The sequence below is a fragment of the Mesocricetus auratus genome, unplaced genomic scaffold, assembly GCF_017639785.1.
Source record: "Mesocricetus auratus isolate SY011 unplaced genomic scaffold, BCM_Maur_2.0 Super-Scaffold_4256, whole genome shotgun sequence".
NCBI classification, from domain to species: domain Eukaryota; kingdom Metazoa; phylum Chordata; class Mammalia; order Rodentia; family Cricetidae; genus Mesocricetus; species Mesocricetus auratus.
The window spans coordinates 49,254,958-49,278,697 of NW_024429182.1; the positions used below are offsets into that span (position 1 = coordinate 49,254,958).

Sequence of the window (23,740 nt, forward strand, 5' to 3'; positions counted from 1 at the left end):
CCTCAGCTGAGACCTCTGGGCAGTTCCCTGTGGGAGGGGACGGAACTTCCCCTCCTGCCTGGGGACCTGGGGGCTGAGCCTCCTCCCTTCCCCACAGCTGCTTCCCTGACATCTCTACACCAGCCAGCACAGCCTCCTTCCCCCACGGGCCACCAGCCATCCCCGGCTCCAGCGGGCTCCACCATCTGAGCCCCCCTGGGAGTGGACCATCCCCCGGGCGCCATGGCCCCCTCCCACCCCTGACCTACGGCACCCCACTCAACTGCAACAACAACAACGGCATGGGCACTGCCCCCAAGCCCTTCCTGGGGGGCTCTGGGCCTCCCATCAAGGCAGAGCCCAAGGCTCCCTATGCCCCAGGGTGAGTGGGGGCAGGGAGTGGGTGGGGACAGGACACAGGGGCACAGTGACCACTATCTGGCGGAGGTTGGCCTATGAACTCACAGTGGGTGGGGCTTAGATGACAGGCCCCTTACGGGTGGGTTCCAGTAGGGTGACGCCAGGCTGAGGGAGACTTACGTGCTTTTTTCTGAGGCTATAAACAGTCACCAGGGTTCTAGGAACAGTGAGGAGGGTAGTGCTAGAAATAATCTCAAAACAATGATGGGACAGAAGCAGAAAGACCCGGGACCCCAATCAACACTCACGGGGCACCCGAGCACACTCCCGTGCCCCATCTACCCATGGAGCGTTTAGCTGACATTTGCTGTGTTCTGAGAGTTGTCAGGGTCAAAGGCATAACCTCTTACCTCTTAGAGCTAAGGTCATCCTGAGGGGGGCTTTGCTCTGCCAGCCTCCCCCATCTCTCTATGGCTGACTGCAGTGATGTCCTGACCCAGGGCTGGCCCTGTGCCTGGGTTTGGCCACCTGCAAGCCATGGCCCAGCCAGCCTTCAGACCCTTTGCTTCTCAACCTTCCTAATGCCGTGACCCTTTAACACAGTTCCTCAGGTTGTGATGACCCCAACCATAAAATCCTTTTCATTGCTACGTCACAACTGTGATTTTCTTACTGTTATGAACTGTAATGCAAATATCTGATATGCAGAATATCTAATATGTGACCCCTGTGGAAGGGTCATTTGAACCCCCCTTGGGGGTCACGACCCACAGGTTGAGAACCACTGCTTGAGAGCATGCTCAGGGGGAAATGTCCACCAGGGTCTCTACAGATCTCAGTGAAGCAGGCAGAGATCTTTAGGTAGAAGGCTACAAGGGGAATAGATGATGCAGCGTCTGGTCAGTCCCAAATGGGAACATTTCCAGCTTCTGGGCTTGGTGATCAACGATCTCTGCCAGAGGCTGGGTTTCCTCACCTTTCCCATGAGCCCCGCGTTCATGGTGGGGACTCAGTGGGGAAAGCAGAGAAGAAGTATTGGGTAGATATATCGACACATGTCAGCAGGGACCCCTGAAGACCTGGCTTAGGGTGACTGTGGTGGCAGGGAGACAGCTAAGGGTTAGCAGGCACAAGTGAGCTCCTTGGCCTCCCCTGAACCTGCTCTAGGTGGTCCCTGCAGAGCGTGTTCAGGGTCACATGGGCATCCTGGTATAGGCTTTGTTCGAGGCAACCTGGTATAGGCTTTGTTCGAGGCAATAAACAAGATAGACGTGTGTCCCATAACGGGTGGTGAGGGAGGTTTCAGTGTTACAGGCTGAGGGTGCTGCTCCGAGGTGGGGTACTTTCTAGTGTGTGTAAGGCCCTGGAACCCCTCTCCAGCACTATGAAAATGAAATAATACCCCGCCAAACAGGAAATAACGAGTGAGACTATGAAAGAATGCAGGGTCATGTGAGCCGCGACATTCGATGGCAGGGACTGGAGGGTGTGACGGAAGCTGGAGGAGTCAAAGAGCTCGGCTAGTAGTACGGGGCAGCGGGAGATGGACTTGGAGTGGAACGGAGTGGGATCAGCACATGGACTGAGCCACAGTGAGGGCTCTGCGTTTCCGTGTTATTCTGTTTTGGGCTCTTGGTTTTGAACTCGGGAACTCTCCGTGCATGCTAGGCCAGTGCTCAACCACCGGGCGGCATCCTGCCCATCCCTTTTCACTTTTTGAGGTGGTGTCTCACTAAGTTGTCCAAGCTAGCCTTAAACTCATCTGCAGCCCCGACAGGCCTTGGACTTGTGATTCTCTGTCTTGAGCTTCCTGAGTAGCTTGGGGTACATGTCTGCACCAGATTCCGGATCCTTGTTCTTGAACGGATTTCAGAGACGTAATGAGGCCTCCACAAGCAGGGGTGGGGGTGGGATGGGGAACAGTAGGCATGGCTTGTCCAGGGGTGCGGTAAGATTCTACAGTCAGAACAGGGGTGTGTTCATAAGAGCCCTGAGGCCTTTCTGGTGGCCCTTGGGCATGGTGGAGGGGGAGGCTCTCCAGATGTGGGCATGAGAGATGACAAAAAAAAGCCCGATCCCTGGTCAGTCACAGTCTCTCTCTGGGCGAGCACATGGTTTGTACAGGACATGTTGACCTCTGGGCTTGAGTTTGTTCTTTTACCTGAACCACTGATAAAATAAAACTTGCAAGGAAAAAAAAACAAAAAACGAAAAAAACAAGCCTAGGCCCAGAAAAGCTGGCTCCATGCCCAGTTCACACCCCGGTGGTTCACACCTGCCTCTGGTGAGGCAGCTCCTGGTGACCCACTGAACCACCTCAGACCCAGCCCCCGGGTCCTTCCGGGAAGCTGAAGGCTTCAGTGGGTGCGAAGGGAGGAGGAGACCTGGCCCCTCATTCTGAGGAGGGGTGTCCTTCAGTCCCTGTGCCTCCATCAGAGATCTGGTCACTGACCCACAGATAATCATTATTAGGTCTGGAGATCCAGGGTGGGGTCTCAAAGTCCTTCACCCACAGTTAAGCCCTGGATCCTTCCAGGGCTCTAGGATAGGTGGACAGAGATACCCCGGATACTCTGGGGTATCTGTGAGGGTATCTCAATGGTGAAGATGGAGGGGTGGGGGGGCGTCTTTGCAGCCCTGCCCAACAGAGGAGACAGCTGCCTGGCTTGAAGGTTGGGTCTGGGGGTTCAGCTGCTGGCCCAACAGTCTCCCTCCTTCGCCCCCCCCCCGCAGCACACTGCCAGACTCGCCCCCAGACTCAGGCTCTGAGGCCTACTCCCCTCAGCAGGTGAATGGTGAGTCCAGCGGGCAGCGCCACCCTCCCCCCTCTGGGTTTGGGCAAGTGGTTGGTGCAGCCTTATCAGGAAGAGAGGGAGGAGGGAGGGAGGGAGGGGGCCAGCGGCTGCCCAACGGGCCAGATTATCGCTGGTCAAATACTCCTCGGCGCTGGCTATTGTTCCCCCATGGGCGGGTGGGGAGCCTGGTCTTGCCTCAGAGCAAGTGTCCCTGCTGGTGATGCCACCGTCTGGCCCCCTTCGCCATCATGGATGCGCCCTTTGGCGGTAAGTGGACAGCTGAAGAAGGCTGCTGCCTGGCCCACCTTTACAGGGTGCTGAGGGGCGCAGTGGCCCCATGTGGCCAAGAGTAGAATGATCATGGGCAGACTGAAGAGGGGTCAAGAGTTCTGTTTATCCTACCAAAACATCCCTGGAATGCTTCCTGAGGAACAAAGGGAGCTGCAGCCCCCTCGGGCTGGGGGACTGGCCCCTGGAACCGGAGCCGGGCTGCTGGAGGGAGGAGGCTGGGTGGGGGACTGGGCTGGGGTCTCTCGGAGACTTTCTTCAGGCTTCAAAGGAATGAGACTGGGATCCCCTGAGGGGCTTGGCCTGGGTAGACTAGGGGAGAGAGCTGGCTAGGCCTGCACAGTCTGACTTCCCTGCTCAAACTCTTAATAGCTGGCTTCCCAGTCTCCCCAGCCAGCCTCTGGCACGGCTCAGGAGGGGACGGAAGCAAGAGGCCGTGCCTAGGGAGAGCGAGTGAGGTGGCTCTCTGACTCCCGTGCCTCGTCTCTTTCTCAGACCCCCATCTTCTGCGCACCATAACCCCGGAGACTCTGTGCCACGTGGGAGTCCCCTCCCGACTGGAGCACCAGCCCCCACCTCCAGCCCACTTGCCAGGCCCCCCCGCCACCCCCGCCACCCCCACCTCACTACCCTGTCATTCAGCGGGACCTCTACATGAAGGCTGAGCCCCCGGTGCCCCCCCTATGCTGCCATGGGACCCGGTCTGGTGCCCCCTGAACTCCACCACACCCAGCAGACTCAGGTGCTACACCAGCTGTTGCAGCAGCACGGAGCTGAGTAAGGCTTGGGCAGAGCCTCCTTGGCAGGAAGGTGGGGTGGGAGTCTGGGCATCAAGTGTAGGGGAGACAGGTGACCCCAGAGAAAAGCAGAGGTCCTATAAAAGTGATACTCGGAGGGGCCTACAGCCATAGCTGATTGGTGACAGCTACTCATTCACAAGTGGGTAAACTGAGGTTCTAAGAAAATCGTTTTCTCAGGTCATGAACTAGAGGCAGAGCCAAGACTTGAAACTGGAACTGAATTCTTAATCCAGACCCCAATGCCTTTCTCCCCACTTACTGAAATCCTTAGGTTTCTGAAGGTGACAATTGCAGAATGCTCTGTGTGGCACAGACCCCTGCCCTCCCTCCTGGATTCCATAGGGGTAGGGGTAAGACTGTGGCCAAGAGTCTTTAGAATGGGAACACTGAGTGACACTGAGGGATAGAGTACTAGGAAGGAACCTGAGGGCCTCCTGTGGGAAGTATCTTCCTGGCTGGGCATTGCCTGCTGAAATGGGGCTGAGGGGAGAGGGTTGGCACTGCACAGGAGAAAGTCAGGGAGAGCCAGCCCCATGGTACTCACCTCTGCTCCCCAGGCTCCCTCCACACCCCTCCAAGAAGAGGAAGCACTCCGAATCACCTCCCAACACCCTCAATGCCCAAATGCTGAACGGAATGATCAAGCAGGAACCTGGGACTGTGACAGCCCTGCCCCCACACCCTGCCAGAGCCCCATCCCCACCATGGCCTCCTCAGGGCCCGCTCTCACCTGGCACCAGCTCCTTGCCCCTCAGCATTGCCCGAGTCCAGACTCCACCTTGGCACCCACCAGGTGCACCCTCCCCAGGTAGGTGACTGACTGGCCATTGGTGCTGGCGAGTGGGAACCCCGGGCTCAGATCTGACCTAGTGCTCCCTCCCTTCAGGCCTCCTGCAGGACAGTGATAGCCTCAGTGGCTCCTACCTGGACCCCAACTACCAGTCCATCAAGTGGCAGCCGCATCAGCAGAACAAGTGGGCCACCCTGTATGACGCCAACTACAAGGAGCTGTGAGTGATAGCGCCTCCTAGCCACCTAGTCTTGGGACAGCTTAGAACCCCGCTGAGGTCCTAAGTCAGGGCCTGGGAGCACTCTGAGTGTAAAAGAATTACATTTGACAGAAGAGCCAACAAGCTTGGGGAATAATTAGGCCTGGGGCTCAGGCTTCAGGGCCTCTGGTCAGCCCAGGTCTCTCTAAAGGTCTCTACCAGGGAGGGGCCTTGGGAGCCAAGTCAGGAAGAAGTGGGTGGAGGCATGGCTTCTGGCACCTCCTCCAGGTTCTCCTCCTATTTTCCAGGAAGGTAGCCTGAAGTTTAGCATAAGCTGGGCCTTACAGCAGCCCCCTCTCTGTGGAGGGAGGAGGGGTGGGGGGACCCAGGGGTGCGGCTGCCCAGGGTGTTCCTGTTCTTCCCTCAGCACCACATGGCCAAGAGCCCAGTGGGGACCCCCCTCCTTCTTCCCCTGAAAGGCCAGGTACCTCAGTGTACTTTGGACTTAGCCAAGCAGGAGCTAGATGACTAGGGCTCTCTCTTCAGAACAGTAGCTGAGACAGGCTTCCTGGAGTGAGTGCCCTGAGCTGTGGAATTTCCACCCAGTAGCACTGAGGGCTGGGCAGGGTGGGATGCCCAGCTGTGATGACCTCAGAAGTGATCTAGATGACACTGGTAGGATCTGGCCCCTATGGCGTGGAGAGAAATCCCTCTGTGCACACCTCCAAACCCTTTGGGCACTTTGCTATCTCCCTACTCCGGCCCCAAGGCCAGAGAGCTAGCAGCAGAGGTCCCCAGTGTGGCTGGCCCAGGCACTTTCGGGTATTTTCTTAGGTCACACAGATGGGTGAGCCCTGTAAGAGAAGAGTGAGACCTCCCCGCCCAGCTTCCTGTGGGCACCAGAGGGGTCCCTCTAATGTGTGGTAACTCAGGGCGGGATGAGTCAAGTCCGAAGTCAACAAGTGCTCTCTTTACTGCCGCTGGAGGTGCCCTAAAGGCTCCAGACACTGTCTCCGAGACAGATGGCAAGCTTCAGTTGTTCCTGATGGGGAGGTCAGAAACCAGAAGTACTCCCTTCTCTCTGGGGCAGTTGTGGGAGTCAGAATGAGGGCACAGGGGCCTTGAGCAGGGGGTGGGCCAGAGTGGGTCAGGGTGGGCCCAAGGCAGAGCTGGCTCCTGGTTCCACCGTTTCCATGGCGACCAGCTGTCAGGCACAATGAGACTCTGCAGATGCAGCCCCTCTCATCCCATCTCCCACAAGGGAGGGGGCTTCAGGCAATGTGTGGGAAATGGGTAAGTGTGCCGAAGGGTGGCCACGGCCTTCCTCTAGCGCGCCCTGACTTCTGGTGGGCCTTTAGAGCCTTGGCTTGCTTCCTTCATCCCAGCATGTGCCAGTGGGTGGGCCCCAGGCATGAAAGGAAAAGCTTGTGCAGCTCCTCCCGGGGGCATAGTCTCCAGGCTAGAATTGGATTGACCCCTCGGTGGTTTGGGAATAAGTAACGGCATTGGAACACGGACCTGTAGACAGAAGCGATGGCCCACGTTTAGACTGGGGACCACTGGTGAGTCTCCTCCCTTCCCCCTTCCCGCTCCTAGGCCTATGCTCACCTATCGTGTGGACGCTGACAAGGGCTTCAACTTCTCGGTGGGTGACGATGCTTTTGTGTGCCAGAAGAAGAACCACTTCCAGGTGACCGTGTACATTGGCATGCTGGGCGAGCCCAAGTATGTTAAGACGCCGGAAGGCCTCAAGCCGCTCGACTGCTTCTACCTGAAGCTGCATGGAGTGAAGGCAGGTTTGGGGTTTGGCTAGGAAGGGAGAACAGGAGGGCCAGGAGGCTCCAAGATGCAAGTGATGAGGAAATACCCCACAACTCTGTCCCACAGCTCCACCTCTTCTCGTGACAGCCACCTAGATGTGGGGTTCCTCGGACCTCACCATCCCTCCTAAGCCTTGCCTTCCTCCCCACCCCATACCTCAAGTCTTCATCTCCAAGCCAAGACCCATCGTCTGGCCCTCGAACTGATACCTCAGCTCTCAGAACCAAACCAAGCTCCCCACCTGTCCCTCTTCCCTGCTTCACCTCATGGTCCTGGCTACTCAAGCCATCCATATTTGTAGGGGCCCTCCTACCCTCAGCTTTTCATGAGCTTGGCTTTGTTTGGAGGCTCTGGAGTAGCCCTTACCCCCCCCCCACTTGGCCTCTCCGTTGACCTGAGTCACTCTCATCCAGTGTCTGGATATCCAATCAGCTTCTACTTTGCCCCAGTTCCCATGACACATGTGGTTGCAGTACACTCCTTCCTTCCCAAGCCTCCAGTATCTTCCCCGTCTTCTAAACTGCCCATAAGGACCTTAGAAATCCACCCCTATGTGCTCTGTGTCCCACACTGTCACTCACAGAGTCCCTTCCCAGCATCCTATCCCGTTCCTCTGGGCAGACTCCATTCTGACGCCCCTCTGGGAAACCTGCCCTGAGGCCCTTTGTGTTCCATAGCACAGCCACTGGAGCCCATGAGCTCCTTGGGGACAAGACAAGGTGTGTCTGATTCTCTCACAGTGTGCCTGGCATGTCGAAGAGATGAGAGAATGCGGGCGTATGAGAGTGGCTGGTGTGTGCTGTGCATGTGTGCGTGTGTGCGCGCGCACGCGCGTGGGGGGGCTGGCTGCAGGTGTGTAGGTATGGGTATGGGTTATGAGTCATAGGCTTACTGGAAAACACATGGGCATGCATGGAGAAGTTAGGGAGTCAGCTGACACGGTGATGTGCTGACATCATGGAGGTGACCATACATTGCCATATAGAAGTAGGGGAAGTAATGAACCGTGAGCTGACATGAGGGCTGTGTGTGTGTCATTGAAATGTCTTGGAGTGTGGAGTACAGATGTGGAGGCCCCTGAGTTTGCGAGACGCTGAGGTGGGGACAGGATGAGGGGATCCAGGTGAGGGGATCAAAGAGGAAAGGACCAGATGGCGAACCTTGTCCTGAGGCGCCCTGGGCCTATTCCTCTCCAGCTAGAGGCCCTGAACCAGTCGATCAACATTGAACAGTCGCAGTCAGACAGAAGCAAGCGTCCCTTCAACCCTGTCACGTGAGTGTCCCGCCCTGCGGGCTTGGGAGCTGGGGCGACAGGCAGGCACCCACAGCATTGTGTACCTGGGGCTGCCCTGCAGCGGGGCTCCTGGCAGCCCCTTTTCTGCTGCCTGAGCACCTGCCATCCTCTGCAGGGTCACTCTTCCCCCCGAGCAGGTCACAAAGGTGACCGTGGGGCGGCTCCACTTCAGTGAGACCACCGCCAACAACATGCGAAAGAAGGGGAAGCCCAACCCCGACCAGCGGTGAGCGAGCCGGCCTGGCCCCGGAGGCCCTCCCTTCCGAGGGGCGGGCCCAAGGGGCCTCCGTGGAGCATGCCAGGCGCAGGGTCCACAGAGGCCTGCTTCCTGGAAGAGGGACTTGCAGTTCAAAGTATTTGGCAGATTTAGGGACGCAGACTCAGAAGAAGGGCTCCTGAGATCAGAAACAGTTCTGGGGCTCCTACTGGTGGACCTGGAGAGGAATTTTGCCCCCTAGTGGAGGCTCATGTTTCTCCTCTGTGGGATACGGTGATAACTCTACCTCCTGGGATGCGATGACAGAGCCGGCCAGGCATCTGGCCCAGGCGGGATGGCTAGGGGCACCCCTGAGTGTTACTGAGTCCCCGGTGTATCCCAGGTATTTCATGCTGGTGGTGGCCCTCCAGGCACATGCACAGAACCAGAACTACACACTGGCAGCCCAGATCTCAGAGCGCATCATTGTGCGGGTGAGAGTCATCTCCCCCAGGGGCAATACCTCCCCCAACTGAAGACAGCATCTGGAGAATGCTATGGAATGGGGTGGGGTTGGTGTGTAGCTCTCGTTGGGCACTGGCTATGTGGCCCTGGGCTTCGTCACCCTATCCAGGCCTCAGGGCTTTCTTCACTGTAAAGCATGAAGGTGGACCACACCTAGTAGCCTTCTGGGTCCCACAAATGACTCAGTGTTGTCACAACAAGCAGGGCAGTTGATTGGACATGATGGGCCAAGGAGACTCGATTCGGAAGGGTGTTCCTAGGTTTGCCCTTTTCTCAGGGCCCCGGAGTTCCCCCTAACTCCAAGACTGACCTAGACCCAACTTGCCATAGGCCTCTAACCCAGGCCAGTTTGAGAGTGACAGTGACGTTCTGTGGCAACGGGCGCAGCTGCCAGACACCGTCTTCCACCATGGTCGTGTGGGCATCAACACAGACCGGCCAGACGAGGCACTGGTTGTACATGGCAATGTCAAGGTCATGGGATCTCTCATGCATCCTTCAGATTTGCGGGCCAAGGAGCATGTGCAGGAGGTAGGGATGAGGCCACAGGGAGGGACAGTGCTGTGGGTAATGAGTAGGACCAGTGGGAATGGGGAGGCTGACCTCAGTACCAGGGTCTCCCTTCTACACTGCAGGCCTCGGGCTGCCATCCAGCTATACCTGAGGTCTGTTCTGGATGGCAGCAGGAGGGGAGGAGGGTTCATTGTCGGCTCTGTCCCTCGGCAGGTGGACACCACTGAGCAGTTGAAAAGGATCTCTCGCATGAGGCTGGTGCACTACAGATACAAGCCGGAGTTCGCTGCCAGTGTAGGCATTGAGACCACTGCACCAGAGACAGGTAGAGATGTACCTGTGTCCCCAAGCTCTGGCCAGTCTGTTCTGTCTCTTGGAACCTGTTCCCAGAAACCCCTCCTGCCTTGACCTTTGGAGTTCCACACTCTGAAATGTCAACCCTCCTGCGACTGGAATGTTATGTCTCCCAGGTCTTTGGATCCCTACCCCTGGGCTCATCATCCTAAGAGTCACCTGGCCTGAAATCTTTGTCACACAGCATTTAGAGATTCTTGTGTTTCCTAAGATGCTGCTAGGATCCCAGCTACCCCACCGTATCTCACATCTCGAACCTGAGAGCTTCTAGGCTGTGAACAGTTGTCTGAGGGAGCCCCTGCTCCAGGGCTCCTCAAAAGTCAACTCTCAGGTGCCTCCCAGAAAGCTATGGGCAGCTCTGGGGCAGGACCCCCAGCCACACACTCCTCGCTTGTCCCCAGGCGTCATCGCACAGGAAGTGAAGGAGATCTTGCCTGAGGCTGTGAAGGACACAGGAGATGTAGTCTTTGCCAACGGGAAAACCATAGAGAACTTCCTGGTGGTGAACAAGGTCAGTTATGGGGAACTGGAGGAAGCTCTGGGACTTAGGGACCGGCCAGTGGGAGCTCGGGTCTGCAGAGGGAGGAAGGAAGGGCTTTCCTGCTAGTACCTCCAGAGCCCCTCCCCACCACACAGGAAGGGGGCCGGCGGTCAAGATGGAGGGCCAAGTTAGCCACTGTAGACTGTGTGGTACAGGGCAAGATGACTGAGAGCACACTCCCCCACCCCATCAATCAAAAGAGGGCAACACAATGTGTCACGTAGTTGTCTCAAGGCTTGAAGGTGTGGCTTATTATGAAGGTAACATTTGTACCTTCATATAGTGTCATGAACCTTGTGTACAGAGATGGACACATGACACATTTTACCTACCTGAGGGAGTAGGTCCAAGGGCTGGAGCTCTGTTTTGAGAGAGGCAAGGTTGTTTAGGTAGACATTTAGCCCAGGCAGGGGGCAGCAGACGTGCTGTGTGAACCAGGGCGTCACTGGGGCAGAGTCCATCCACCTCCAGGCAGGGATATTCCTAGGGCCTCTGTTGGCCGTGGAGAATGGGGATTCTGCTCCTGCCCCCATGAAGCCCACAACTTGGGGGCTTCTTGGTCCGATGGTGCCCTCAAGGCTGTTGTTGCCCTGGGGCAGGAGCGAATCTTCATGGAGAACGTGGGGGCTGTGAAGGAGCTATGCAAACTGACGGACAACCTGGAGACGCGCATCGATGAGCTGGAGCGCTGGAGCCACAAGCTGGCCAAACTGCGGCGCCTTGACAGCCTCAAGTCAACTGGCAGCTCTGGCGCTTTCAGGTGGGGGAACAGGGTGGGGCTGGGGCAGGAAAGCCCTTCTGGAAAGCATCCTGACCCTTGCTTGTCCTCTTACTGCAGCCATGCAGGGAGCCAGTTTAGTCGGGCAGGCAGCGTCCCCCACAAGAAGAGGCCCCCTAAGGTGGCCAGTAAGGTGAGGCTGTGCGGGGTTGGGAGGCTCACAGGGCCAGGGCTTCCTCATCACCGCGGCCCCCTTCCAGCTTGCACCACTCCAACCTCCTTGGCTCCATCTCTATCCACTCCCCTCTCCGCTCTTGACCTTGTAGGCCTTCCAGCCCTTTTCTGCTTCCTTTCCCTCTGACCGTGAAGAATGGGGTGGGGAGATTGGGCAGGGAAGTGGGGCTCCTAAGCCCACCATCTTCTGCTGTGTTTTTTTCCTATTGATCCCCAGTCATCACCAGTGGTCCCAGACCAGGCCTGCATCAGCCAGCGTTTCCTGCAGGGAACCATCATCGCTTTGGTGGTGGTCATGGCCTTCAGGTGACTTGTCTCTTAGGTTCTGGGGAGGCTGACTTAGAGAGCAGAGCTACCCAGTGGGTCGGATGTGCCTGAGTCCAGACCCTGGAGTTGGGGAGGGCTATGGCCTGGGGACAGAGGTCAGGGAAGGTGGGCTGCCTAGTCTGTCTCCTCCCCCAGGGTCTAGGAAGGCCTATTTGCAGACATCTCCTGGGAAGACCACAGAGTCTGCCATGGAGAGACGGTGCTGGGTGGTGGCTTGCATTCAGTGACTCTTTTCTGTGGCTCCCAGCGTGGTGTCCATGTCCACACTGTATGTGCTGAGCCTGCGCTCTGAAGAGGATCTGATGGATGCTGATGGGTACGTCCCATGCTGCTAAGCCCTCGGGCCAGACAGGACTAATGGAGGTGGCCTGGGTCAGAGGCGTGTCTCTCTAATGGGGTTCAACCTTAGGCTTATAGCCTGCCAGAACCTGCCGGGGAGGGAGGGGAAGTCTCCTATATAGTGGATGCTTCCTACAGGCCCTCCCTGGCCTGCTCAGTACTCCTTCAAGTAGGCAGTCGGGAAGACACTTGTGGGAAAAGGGGTGCCGGGAAGGAGGGCCAGAGCAGGACATTGGGCTCTGTCATTGTCATCCCAGCTCCTGGGGCTACCTCTGACTGTGCCTTTTCTCTCTCCTCCCCTGTCCATCTCCCTCCTGGTCTCTATTGTCTCTTAGCTCTTTTGCCGTGTCCACTTCCTGTCTCCTGGCCCTGCTCCGGCCCCAGCATCCTGGGGGGAGTGAGGCCATGTGCCCATGGTATGTGTCTGACCAAGCACCCCTCCGTCCTCTGACTCCTGCTGCCCTTTTTCCTGCTTCTGCTCACATTCCCTCTCCACCACCTCCTGCCCACCCCTGCTTCTCTGGGACCCCCAGCCCCCACCCCGGACTCTCCCAGTGCCTCTGAGCTCAGCCCACCCTTCCTTAGCAGGTCCAGCCAGAGCTTTGGGACCACACAGCTCCGAAAGTCCTCTGTGACCAGCGGAATGCCGGGCACACAGCCCCCTTTGCTGCTGGGTGTGTGTCTGGAGGGATGAGGTGGGGCAGGTGGCTGGGCGTGGGACTCCAGTGTCCTCCTCCAGCTCACACAGCTTCTGGCTTCCTCAGTCACCAATTCAGCCTCAGGTCCAGCTCTCCGTACCTTGGACCTATGCTCCAGCCAACCCTGCCCCGTCGTCTGCTGCCCCACACCCACCTCCAGTCCGGTTACCGATCCTAGCCTTGGCCCCACTGCTAGCCCTGCTCCAAGCCCCAGGCCCAGCTCCAGGCCCAGCCCCAACCACTCGGGTATGGATGTTTCAGGGGCAGGACCAGGGTTGGCTGGGTTGTTGGTATTATCAGCGTCCAGAGAAAGGCCCCAGAGAGACGATAGGAGGGATTCCTGATTGGAGGTTGGGGGGTCACCCCCAAGGGAACCAGAAAACACAAGAGGGTTCACAGAAGCCTGGGACAGGAGGCCGGCTGTTCCCCTTTTCTCAGTGTATCCTTGCTTCTGTCTATAGGCCCCAGCCAGATGGCCCCGCTGCCAGTCACCAACATCAGAGCCAAGTCCTGGGGCATTTCAGCTAATGGCATCGGCTATCCCAAGCACTCCAAGAGCCTGGAACCTCTAGCCAGTCCTGTGGTCCCCTTTCCTGGGGGGCAGAGCAAGACCAAGAACAGCCCCAGCCTCGGTCTCCACAGTCGTGCCCGCAGAGGGGCCCCTCAACCCAGCCCAAGCTCTGCCCAACTCACTCAGACCCAGGGCCAGCTAGGTACTTGCCCCTCCAACACCTCAAAGCAGCCCAGCGGCTGTGTGCCTGGGCACAGAACTGTCAGTGAGCAGACACTGGTAATCAGGCCACAGGCCTCTTGTAGGTCACGCCATTTAGTCCTCACAACACGGACGGGAAGATAGCTCGGTAGATAGCACTTGCTTTGGAAGCATGAAGACCAGAGTTTGATCCCTAGAACGAACCAAGTGTGGTGGTACACACATAATCCCAGTGATAGCAAGAAGGACGCAGAGACAGACAGATCCCTGGACCTCACTGGACAGCTAGCCTAGCCTACTTGACGAAGTTCCAGCTAATGAGAGACTTTGTTTCAGACAAAAGGAAGAAGGTACTGTTGCCATGGTTCAGATGATGAACCAGAGGCTTAGGTGAAGGGTCATATATATAGCCCAAAGGCAGTGAGGCTAAAATTCTGCCTCTACTTTGCCAAATTGCAGATTATGTTTCCTTTGCCTTTGTGCCAGGGTAGAGAGGGTGAGGTGCCAGGACCTTAACCTCAGATCTTTCGTTTTAACTTAGAGCTCTTTTAGCACCAAAGTGTTCCTTCGGGCTGACTTGTGTGTCCCTTAGGCTCCCCAAGCCTTAACCAGTGACCCCACACTGAGGTGTGGGCTTCCTCACTTTGACTTTGTGACCGTGCAGACAGATAGACGTTCAGAGTGGTGGGGCAACCCCAAGGGTGGGGAGCTCACCTCAGCTCCGTGGGTGCTTGAGACATGCATGGCTCTGCCTGTGTGCAGAGGTGAAGACACCTCAAAGTGATGGGTCCCCAGGAGTAGGGAGGGAACTTAGTCTAGGACGACCAAGGAGGGAAGCAACCAGAGAGGTCTTCCTAGAGGAGGTGACATTGAGCCGTCTTTGGAAGACATCTGGGGTTTGCCTGAGAAGGTGGTCATCCTGTCTGTACCAGGTGGCTTCACAGGGTATTGTGGGTGGTGCTGGAGACCTTGAGTTTATAGCTTATACCATAAAGAACTGAAAATGTACTAGGTCAAGCAAATGTTCCCACTTCCCGGGATAAACGACTAGGCAGCAGCGAGCCCAAGATATCGAAATGAACATACATCCTCAACTCCCCACTGCATGCTACACCTCAGTGATGGGTTTGCTTAATGAAGGCCACATGCTGGAGGCAGCTCCAGATGTGTGTGCTGCTCTTCTACCCTTCCATGGCTGGTTTCTGGCTGCCAGGGTGACCACCGCTGAGCCCAGAAGAAATGTGTGTGGCCGGGAGCAGAGGCCCGCAAAGGGGTTCCTGTACCTCGCTGGTCTGGGAAAGACCTCTACCTGCTTCTGAGTGTCTTGGTTCTGTGGAGACAGAACTCAGGCTCATGGGAACTAGCTGGCTCTGGGGCAGCTGGGAAAAGGGTGTGGTGTGATCCTAACATCTGGAAAGAACTCTTACTCCCACTGCGGTGTGAGTGAACGTCCTAGAGGGTTGTCATTTACACTCCACCTGGCTCCCTTCCTCACTGCCCAACAGCCTCTCTTCTCACAGCCCCTGTGCCATCCCTGAGCTCCATCCAGCTGCTGGAGACCTCCATGCCTATTACTTCCCAGTACTGTGCCCCAGAGGATGCCTGCAGGTAGGCTGGGCTCCCTCCTGTCACTCCAAGCAGCTTGGATGCTTAGAGTCCAAGCAGCTTGGATGCTGAAATCTTGTCCCTTTGGGGAAGAACTTTTCCCACAAGTTGGGGCAGCCCCTTTCCAGGCCCCCAAGGGCTTCAGTGCAGAAGGCTGAGGACGATAAAGGGAGACTGGCAAAGCAGCCTTGCTGAGGTACCGTCCTTGCCCCTTTAGGCTTGGAAACTTCACCTACCACATCCCTGTCAGCAGCAGCACCCCACTGCACCTCAGCCTGACCCTACAGATGAAGTGAGTGCTGGTGTGGGGGAGGGAGGGGCCATGAGGAAGCCTCCAGAGCTTCAGAAATGTCAAAGCGGAGTGTTCCTTGCATTTTTTTACACGGAGGGCCCAGGCTGCCTGGGGAAGGGCTGCAGAGAGACACTGCTGCTTGGGGTTAAGTTGCTGTAAGACTCTGCCTCACTGGGACTACATGGGATGGTGGGAGAGGTTTCCTCCATTCCAAGCCCTGGACTATTCTGTGTGGTTCTCAGGCTTTGTGAAGTCTTGGGTAGGACTGGGCTGTATGGGCGACAGGGGAGCTACAGCTACTCAGACGGGAACCCATCCCATTAACCTGTCTATTTCCTAGTTCCTCCATCCCTGTGTCCATTAACCTGTCTATTTCCTAGTTCCTCCACCCCTGTGTCCATTAACCTGTCTATTTCCTAGTTCCTCCACCCCTGTATCCATTAACCTGTCTATTTCCTAGTTCCTCCACCCCTGTGTCCGTGGTATTGTGCAGCCTGACATCAAAGGAGGAGCCCTGTGAGGAGGGGGCCTTTTTGCAGAGCTTCCACCCCCATGAGGACACCCAGGTAGGGCAAGTGGGAAGCTGCGGGCTGGCTAGGTCTCAGACCTCCCCCTTCTCTGCATAGTGATCACCAAATGAAGGAAAGCAGAGGGCAAGGGTGTCTGTGGAACACATCCAGCTGGGCTGTGTCTGGGGGAGCAGTCATGTGTGGCAGTCTTCATCCATTCTCTGTTGGATGTGACACTGTGACAGTGGCCATGGGAGGAAAGTTCATAGGGACTGATCTGGGATGGACACATAGTGCCCACTGATGGCAGAGCTGAGCTCCCCACCCCCATGCCCCCGGAGGCAAGTGTGGAGTCCACAGCACTCATACTGAGGGCGGGGCAGTGATTGACAGAGGATGTTAGAAGAGCCCAGGGCTCAAGGTGGAAAGCTGCTCTGAGGTCCTGTTGCAGCCCAGCTCATGGTGATTTTTGCTCACTTGTGTTTTTCAACAAGTATTTGTTAAGGCCTCTCTTGTCTTCTTCCCTGTGCTTCTAAGAATCTGTTCTCGGGAGGGAGAGAAGACATGCATAAGATACCTTGAGCCGAGGAGGGAGTAGATGAGGGTCCCAAGGGAAATCCATGACCTTACAGAGAGGAAGGGGCACTTAAGAATAGAGGGGCAGCCAATGAGTCACTTTTAGCAATGGGGCTCTGGTCTAAACCCACACAACAGAGGCCCAGTTAAAGTCTCAGGTAAGACAGGTAAGCTGTTCACGGCCCCCGTGCAAACCTGGGGTTGAACCCAGCTCTGCCACATGTGAATCTTGAAGGAGGCAAGTGACTGTTTCCTGTCTGTGAGGCGCAGACAGGAGCAGCAGCATTACATGCGTCACACTGCAGTTGTGGACAGGGTTAATGAGATACTCGCACAAGCCTAGAGCACAAGGAGCTGCAAGATACAGGTAGACCAGGGCTAGGGAAGGCAGTCTGCGGAGGTGGCTACCCTGCTCTCTGAGTGGAGTGTGCTCACCCTGGGCTGTGATGACCGTGGTGAGCGGAATGCTGGTTAGGGCTAAGGCGGCCCTGACCTCTCTCTCCCTTCTCTCTCCAGGGCACCTCTCATCGGTGGCCAGTAACCATCCTGTCCTTCCGTGAATTCACATACCACTTCCGGGTGGCATTGCTGGTGAGCACATAGGCCCACATGCTCACAGAGGCAGAGGGTGCTTCTACGTAGCATGGGACTTGGGAGAATAAGGGCCTTTGCAAAGTGTTGTAGGGCTGGGGGCAGCTACCTCACCCATCCTCACATCCCTTCTACACAGGGTCAGGCCAACTGCAGCTCAGAGGCCGTCATCCAGCCAGCCACAGACTACTACTTCCACTTCTACCGCCTGTGTGACTGAGCAGCCGCCTGAGGCAATGCCACAGCCCGGACTGGGTCCCTGGGCCCTCAACACTGGATGCAAATGTGTTACACTGGAGTCTGCTGCAGGCCAGCTCTCTGCTCTTCACTGCCTCCCCTTGACTGGGGAGACTGGAAATCTTCACACTGGAGCTGCTGGCCAAGCTGGCCACCCTCACACAGCATAGAGGGGCTAGAGTGACCAGCATCCTGAGCCTTCCTTCTGGCCACCTCCTTGGGGCAGCACACAGGACCAATTTATGGCTGTCTTAATATGGTTGCTGGAAGGCTGGGTGCAAGGGTCCTGTAGGCGAGGGGAAGCTATGGCCCTGACTTGTCCACTCCCAACTCTCCTTGCCTTCCCTTCTGAGCTGTGTTGGAGAGAAGACCCGTGGGGGTTGGACCCAGACCTGTAACACCTAGCTGGACCACATGAGTCCATGGAGAGCTAATAACTCTCACCCTTTATGCTGTTCCCAGGACGGACAGCTTGGTAGTAGACTTTCTGGGGTTTGACTGTTACACTAGACCTGGATTTCTAAGCTTTAATGCGGTTGGTTCAGGAGAGTTCTCCCTGGGAGCACTTGGCTCCTAAGACTTCCCAAGGCAGTATGGGCCAGCCCTGGATGGCTGGAGAAGCTGACCTTGCGTCTTAAGTCTGCTGGTGCCTGATGGAACCACCCTCACAGACCTGAACCAGTGGGGGCGAAAGGCCAAGTAAGCCCTGGACCCCCAGCCTCGAGTATCCTGGGAGTTTCCCAAGCTCATGATGGAGTTGGTGACACCATCATTCTCTGAGCAGAGGAGCAGGAATCCCTGCAAGCAATAGGCTGGTTTCCACTGGAAGGTGGATGCAGATAACTTTTATTAATGATGTAATTACTAAATGCACTTAAACCAGGGCAGCAAGGAATAGGAAGGTGCAGGAAAGTTGAGTGGGCCTCACTTAGAGGGACACTAGTAGACAGGAAGATCTGGTCCCCCCAGATCAAAGTTCCTCTCTCCAGGCTTGACTCCATGCTTGGTGGGCCCCATCTTTGCCTCTTCCGCCCCTAGGAGAGTAGTGGGTTTGAGTTAGAAGACTACGCAGGTAACAGCTTCAGCATTTCTTGGTAGCACCTACAGCATCCTGAGGTCACATGCAGGCTCCTGAAAGGAGTGCTGCCACCATAGTCACATGTCATGGGTTCAGCAGTGGTATTCTGACCCTTTGACAGCAGGCCTTGCCTTTTCCAACCTCCCATTCTCCGCTCTAAATTGGAGGCCTTTGTAGAGGGAGTTGAGTCTGAGGAGCCTGCCAACTGTGGGTTCTGCCATGGATGTCAAAGCACTTACCCTTCACTCTGCCATAGGAATCATGACCCCCACATCAGGCCGTGCCGCCCTAAACCACCCTGTTCTGCCCTCCCACAGTGCCTTACTTTGACTGCCCAGCCCCACTGCTTTTAGTAGCACGCTGGAGCTCCCTCACCAGAGGAGGAAGTGTTCTTGGACTGTGACCCCTCAGTCCTTAACTGGAAAGTGACCCTCCGCTATCCCCTGGAGTCCATCTAGACACAGCAAGCCTAGGTCCACTGGCAGCTGCCTGTTTGCATGCCTGGGGAGAGGTTCTCTGTGAGTTGGGGCCAAATTTGGGCTCCAAGCTGCTTGAGGGGGTTAACCTTGGACCAAAGTTGCCTTAAGCCCCAAGTATAAAAGGGCTTAGGGGAAGGTAAAAGGGCCACAGGTTGGAAGCTGACAGCCTGGCTGGCCCTCTCTTCTCTCTCCCTTCTGGTGTGTTTGTATAGCCACTGGGCTATTCTCCCCCTTGCTTTAAGCTGTACATAGGCCCCCCCAGCACAGACCCGTGCCCAAGATGTACCCCTTAGTGGCCTGTGTTCATAGTGTCTCCCTTCCCGTTAACTGCCCTGAGCTCTGACTCCTATTTATCATGTACTCACTCTGACTCTAAGGAAGGCAGAGAGAAGCCACTAGGCCTACTTGCTTCCTGTCCCCGAAACTGTCCTTTTTTTCTGAAGTAAATATACATATATAAATAAATGTATAAATACTGCTTTGTATCTGAACTTGCAACCTGGTGTCTTCTTGGGATTCTTCTGGCGGGAGGGAAGTCACCTCAGGCCAAGCCGGCTAGAATCTAGTTTCTGAGAGGCCTTGAATATCCTGGCCTCCACACCAGGATACAGAGCCACTCTGTATCTTCATGCCCCTCATTCTTGGTTTCGAGGATTGGACTGGCCACACACCTCAAGCAAACCTCCACGAAGCCATTGCTGCCCACAGAGCAAGAATCCATCTAAGGGACCAGGTTGAGCCTAGAGGACCACAGCCCAGAGAAGGGTGGCTGAGTTCAGGAGACTGGCCCAGAGTAAAAGTGACTGCTGCTGGGCCCTAGAGAAGGGTTTGAAAACAACATAGAAACAGGCCTGGACCTTCCTATCCACAGGTGGGCTTCAAAGTGATGACAGGATGACACTGAACAGCCCCCATGAGGAGAACACAAATCCCCAGCTTCAGGTACTGGTGAAAGGCAGCTAAGAAGTGGAAAAGGCAGGACTTTAGTCAAGAAACCCAGGTCTGTCACCGTGTTGTCCGTCCGTCCATCTCCCCAACCCCCCCCGCACTGCAGAACGGACTTGAGGCAGGTCTGTCACACATTTGCCTTTATTGTAAACAGCAGGTGGGACACTTGTAGCAATGGTAAAAAATTAATTTACAAAAGCAGGGACTTGGTGAAGCTGCCTGGTGGGTACCTGGAAGAGAAAAGCAGAATTAAGAATGAGACCAATGATCTTCTTCTACATTTCCTCCCTTTAGCCCTAATCTCCTTGGGCAAGGGCAGCTAACAGAACAATCCACTGAAGATGGGTCACTAGAACTGACCTTCAGTAACTTGCTTGGTGCTAATCTGTTTTAATTCCCAGACCCTTTCCAAGTCATTGGTATGACTTGAAAGGATGCAGATGTAAAAACATAGGTAGCCCTCACTACATCCCTACCAAGTACACCCCAAAGCTTGAGTGAGGTTTGAGTAATGTAGAGAACTCAGAACTGACACACCAGGCCACACTTGGCTCAACTCCCCATGAGGGGTGCGGCGAGGGTCCTGATGTGCCCCAGTGTTTCTATCCCCATGAACCAGGGGAGAGAGGGGGCCCACTGATATGGCTGTAGGAGGCTTCTTCAGGCATGTACCATCTTGTTACAGCTCTTACCCTTGGGAACTCATACATAGATGCCAACCCAGAGCAGGAGGAAGAGGACTCCAAAGCCCATGAAGAGTGAGGCCACCAAAGAGATGAGGAGTTCCTTGTAAATGTCACGTGTGTACTTGGTGGAGGTGACCTCGTAACTGGGAAGACTGTTAAGGAGAGGTAATGAGAGCTGGACGGCAGTGACGCATGCCTTTAATCCCAGCACTCGGGAAGCAGGGGCAAGCAGATCTCTGTGAGTTCAAGGTTAGCCTGGTCTACAGAGATAGTTCCAGGACAGCCAGGGATACACAAAGAAACCCTGTCTCAAAAAACAAACAAACAAAAAAGAGAGAGTGATGGAGCAAGATAAGAGAAAAAAGCTGTCTAGGATTATCAACATGGGGAAACATAGACTAAGGGTTTTCTGGGAAGCTTGTCTGGCTCCGTGCAGACAGAGGGACCCAAGAGATAACATAGGCTCTGATGCTCCATACCATACCTCTAACGCCCATGAGGAAAAGAAACCCACAGTCAATCACCTCTAATCATATCTCACTCATGGTAGATCTAAGACTAGGCACCAGACTCTCTGACACCAGCACACCCCTTAAATCACCCTTCTGCTGGGTGTAGTGGTACACACCTGTAATGCCAGCACTGAGTTTCAGGTCAGCCATGTCTGCTGTGAGACCTTGTTTCAGAAGAAAATACCAACAAGCCACCTTTTGGACCTTAGCTCGAAGTCTCGAGCAAACTGAGCTCACCAAGTTGGAAAACAAGCCATGGCCTGTCTTGGGCATCACCAGCCTTCTCCTAGACTCACCTTGTCTCAACCCCACCTCAAAGGAAAAAAAGTAGCAGGGTACAGTTACCCAATGTGGTTTCTCCCTCAGTTCTTAGGTCACTAATTCTGGTTCCCTGGCTGTTCAGTAAAAGGATACACGAAGAACCAGGCAGTGAAGAACATGCCGATGGCCAGAAGTACCACAGTCAAGTGTGGGAAAACAGCCGGGTTGACCGGGCTGGTGTACCGACTCATGGCCTCGAGCTCCTAGGGAAGAAAGGAGATCAATTTTAGTTTCAATCTGGGGAGACCCTGGAGCAGCCATTTTATACTGAAACTGTTAGAGGCACATTTCAGCCTGGGAAATGCAGAACTCCTTCAAGTAATTCACTCTGGGAAGGGAAATTACAATAATTTTGTATGTGTGTCTGTATCTCTCTCTGTATGTCTGCGTATGCCATCTTTAAATTCTATACGCTTATCTACTCTGCGTGCGTGGGTGCAGGTACCATCAAGTGCATGGGGAGGTCAGACGCCAACTTGCAAAAGTTGGTTTTCTCCTCACCATGTGGACCCTAGGACTGACCTCAAGCCACCAGGCTTGCATCAGGGGCGTTCACTTGCTGGACCATTTGCGGGTGAGCCTCCCTTTCCAGTTCCTTTAGATTTGTGAGGCAGTTACAGGACAGTTTCCTGAGTCACCATCTGCCGTGTCTGAGGCAAGGTCTCTCTTGGGTTTTTTGTTTTGTTTTGGTCACTGTGACAAGCACTCCAGGTTAGTTGGCCCCCAGGCTTCTGAGCAATTCTGGTTCCATTTTCCATCTTGCTATAAGAGTTCTGGGATTACCACATCTGGCTTTAAAAACATAATGTGGGTTCGAGGATCCAAAGTCAGGTTTTTGGCTTGCCCACCACACCCACTGAACCTTCTCCTCAGCCTTACAGTCACACCTTCAAGTAGGGATGTGGCAGGCTTTGTAGTGGAGCACGTGCACAGCACGCATGAGGTCTTGGGAGAAAAACAAAAAAGCATGGAGGCAGCAGCCTTCCCTTTGGTGCGATAAGAAGAGCAGCTGAGTCAGAGGCTCAGGCACAGGAAGGGATAGAGATGAATGGTTCTTAGGAGTTTCTAGCCAATCATCACTAAGACAATCATGGATCTGTCTGGAGAAAAAACACATGAAGAAAAAGCTTGTCCACAATTTCCATTGCTTTTGGACTTGTGTCCAGACTCTAAATCCCTGGTTTGTGCAGGAGGTCAAAGTCTAGGCTAATCCGCAGAACCCCGAGTTCTAATCCAAGAGCGAGCACTCTTTGCACTGCATTAGGAGGGGACCACAAGGGTCTCCTGGCAGAAGACAACTGTGATGATTGTGACTTTACCGAATCACTGGAGTTTGAGTCAAGTAGTTCTAACAAGTATTAGTTTCACAGATCTGATGCAGGACTGGAGAAAGAAAACCAACGTTGACACATCTAGCTTGCTGCCTGACATGGAGTAACTGCTCAATAGGTATTTGTTTCCTTCCTAAGGCTATAGAGAGGATTATGAGATAATGCCTGAAAGGACTATAAACGTAAAGTTCTGTACAAATGTTAACTTCCATTGTCACTTGCCAGCCAGTGCCTCTAAAGTCCAGAACATAACAACTCCAGAAAAGTAAACTGAACCCATTGTTCTAAGAGACACAGGAGTTCAATTCAGTAAACAATTATGTCCCCCTTGCCCCCCTGGAAAAGCCAAAGACAATTGCTGCCATTTATGAAGCCTCCAATTGCAGGCCCAGTGTTTGGCAACAAGAACACAAAGATGAATAGACATCACCCCAGAACTAGATGCACGTCAGATGGCGGTCACTAGGAGGCGTGGCAGATAAAAGAGAAGTCCACTAAGTGTGGCAAGAAGTATATAGAGACTGTAAGAGCCCAAAAACAGACAAGCGCCTACGAGAGTTGCAAGTGTTTCGCAGGAAATGACATGTATCCAAGGGGGATGAATTCAGCAAGGGAAACTTTCCAGATAGCGATAACTGGTCATAGGAAAGAGAAATAAAAGCGCGAAGGTATTCAAAGTGCACCCCACGCCCCTCAGCCTTATGATCAACAATATCTGGAAACCTCAGTCGGAGAAATCCAAGGCAAGGGGCTTGCTTTCCCCGTCCCCCAACTAAACATGGGCTCCGGCAGTGACCCGCCCAGGGTCGCTGAGGACTCGGCGGAAGAACCCTGTGGACCGGGCACCCAGGAGTCCTGGCCCACAACCCTGTCCGCAACTCCCACCATCTCACCATTTTGCCCCGCACACGATAAACCACCGGTCCACCACCGGAAGAACACGTCGGCAAGAGCAAGCGCGTTGAGTAACAGGAAGGGGAGGTGGCCCCTCGCACGTGGCATTGTGGGACTTGTAGTCCCGCGGTTTCAGGTGTAACGGTAACTGGGTCTCTGAAGACCTACGTGAGTGGCATGGGGTCGGAATATGGGAGA

The 23,740-nt window shown here is 55.1% G+C and overlaps 2 protein-coding genes across 2 annotated transcripts in view; one reads left to right on the forward strand and one right to left on the reverse strand.

Annotated features, from left to right (window-relative positions):
- The window catches only part of Myrf (myelin regulatory factor), a 31,487-nt gene extending 12,146 nt beyond the window's left edge, over positions 1 to 19,341 (forward strand). Inside the window, 27 exon segments of the mRNA XM_013114476.3 lie at positions 98 to 361; positions 3,073 to 3,134; positions 3,918 to 4,018; positions 4,020 to 4,097; positions 4,099 to 4,199; positions 4,780 to 5,030; positions 5,109 to 5,232; positions 6,808 to 7,003; positions 8,229 to 8,305; positions 8,442 to 8,552; positions 8,926 to 9,016; positions 9,378 to 9,578; positions 9,774 to 9,885; positions 10,316 to 10,425; positions 11,055 to 11,215; positions 11,294 to 11,366; positions 11,625 to 11,713; positions 11,982 to 12,050; positions 12,409 to 12,489; positions 12,662 to 12,747; positions 12,838 to 13,017; positions 13,233 to 13,484; positions 14,989 to 15,091; positions 15,306 to 15,380; positions 15,841 to 15,946; positions 16,982 to 17,056; positions 17,196 to 19,341. Of these exon segments, the coding sequence (XP_012969930.2) occupies positions 98 to 361; positions 3,073 to 3,134; positions 3,918 to 4,018; positions 4,020 to 4,097; positions 4,099 to 4,199; positions 4,780 to 5,030; positions 5,109 to 5,232; positions 6,808 to 7,003; positions 8,229 to 8,305; positions 8,442 to 8,552; positions 8,926 to 9,016; positions 9,378 to 9,578; positions 9,774 to 9,885; positions 10,316 to 10,425; positions 11,055 to 11,215; positions 11,294 to 11,366; positions 11,625 to 11,713; positions 11,982 to 12,050; positions 12,409 to 12,489; positions 12,662 to 12,747; positions 12,838 to 13,017; positions 13,233 to 13,484; positions 14,989 to 15,091; positions 15,306 to 15,380; positions 15,841 to 15,946; positions 16,982 to 17,056; positions 17,196 to 17,276 (3,310 nt within the window). The 3' untranslated portion in view covers positions 17,277 to 19,341.
- Positions 19,342 to 19,923: 582 nt separating this feature from the next.
- Positions 19,924 to 23,740, reverse strand: Tmem258 (transmembrane protein 258). The gene is made up of 4 exons (XM_005063850.4): positions 23,542 to 23,740; positions 21,411 to 21,520; positions 20,491 to 20,627; positions 19,924 to 20,028 (listed from the first exon to the last, which is right to left on the reverse strand). Exons 1-3 carry the CDS (start codon positions 23,542 to 23,544, stop codon positions 20,501 to 20,503), a joined length of 240 nt encoding a protein of 79 aa, XP_005063907.1. The 5' UTR covers positions 23,545 to 23,740; the 3' UTR covers positions 19,924 to 20,028; positions 20,491 to 20,500.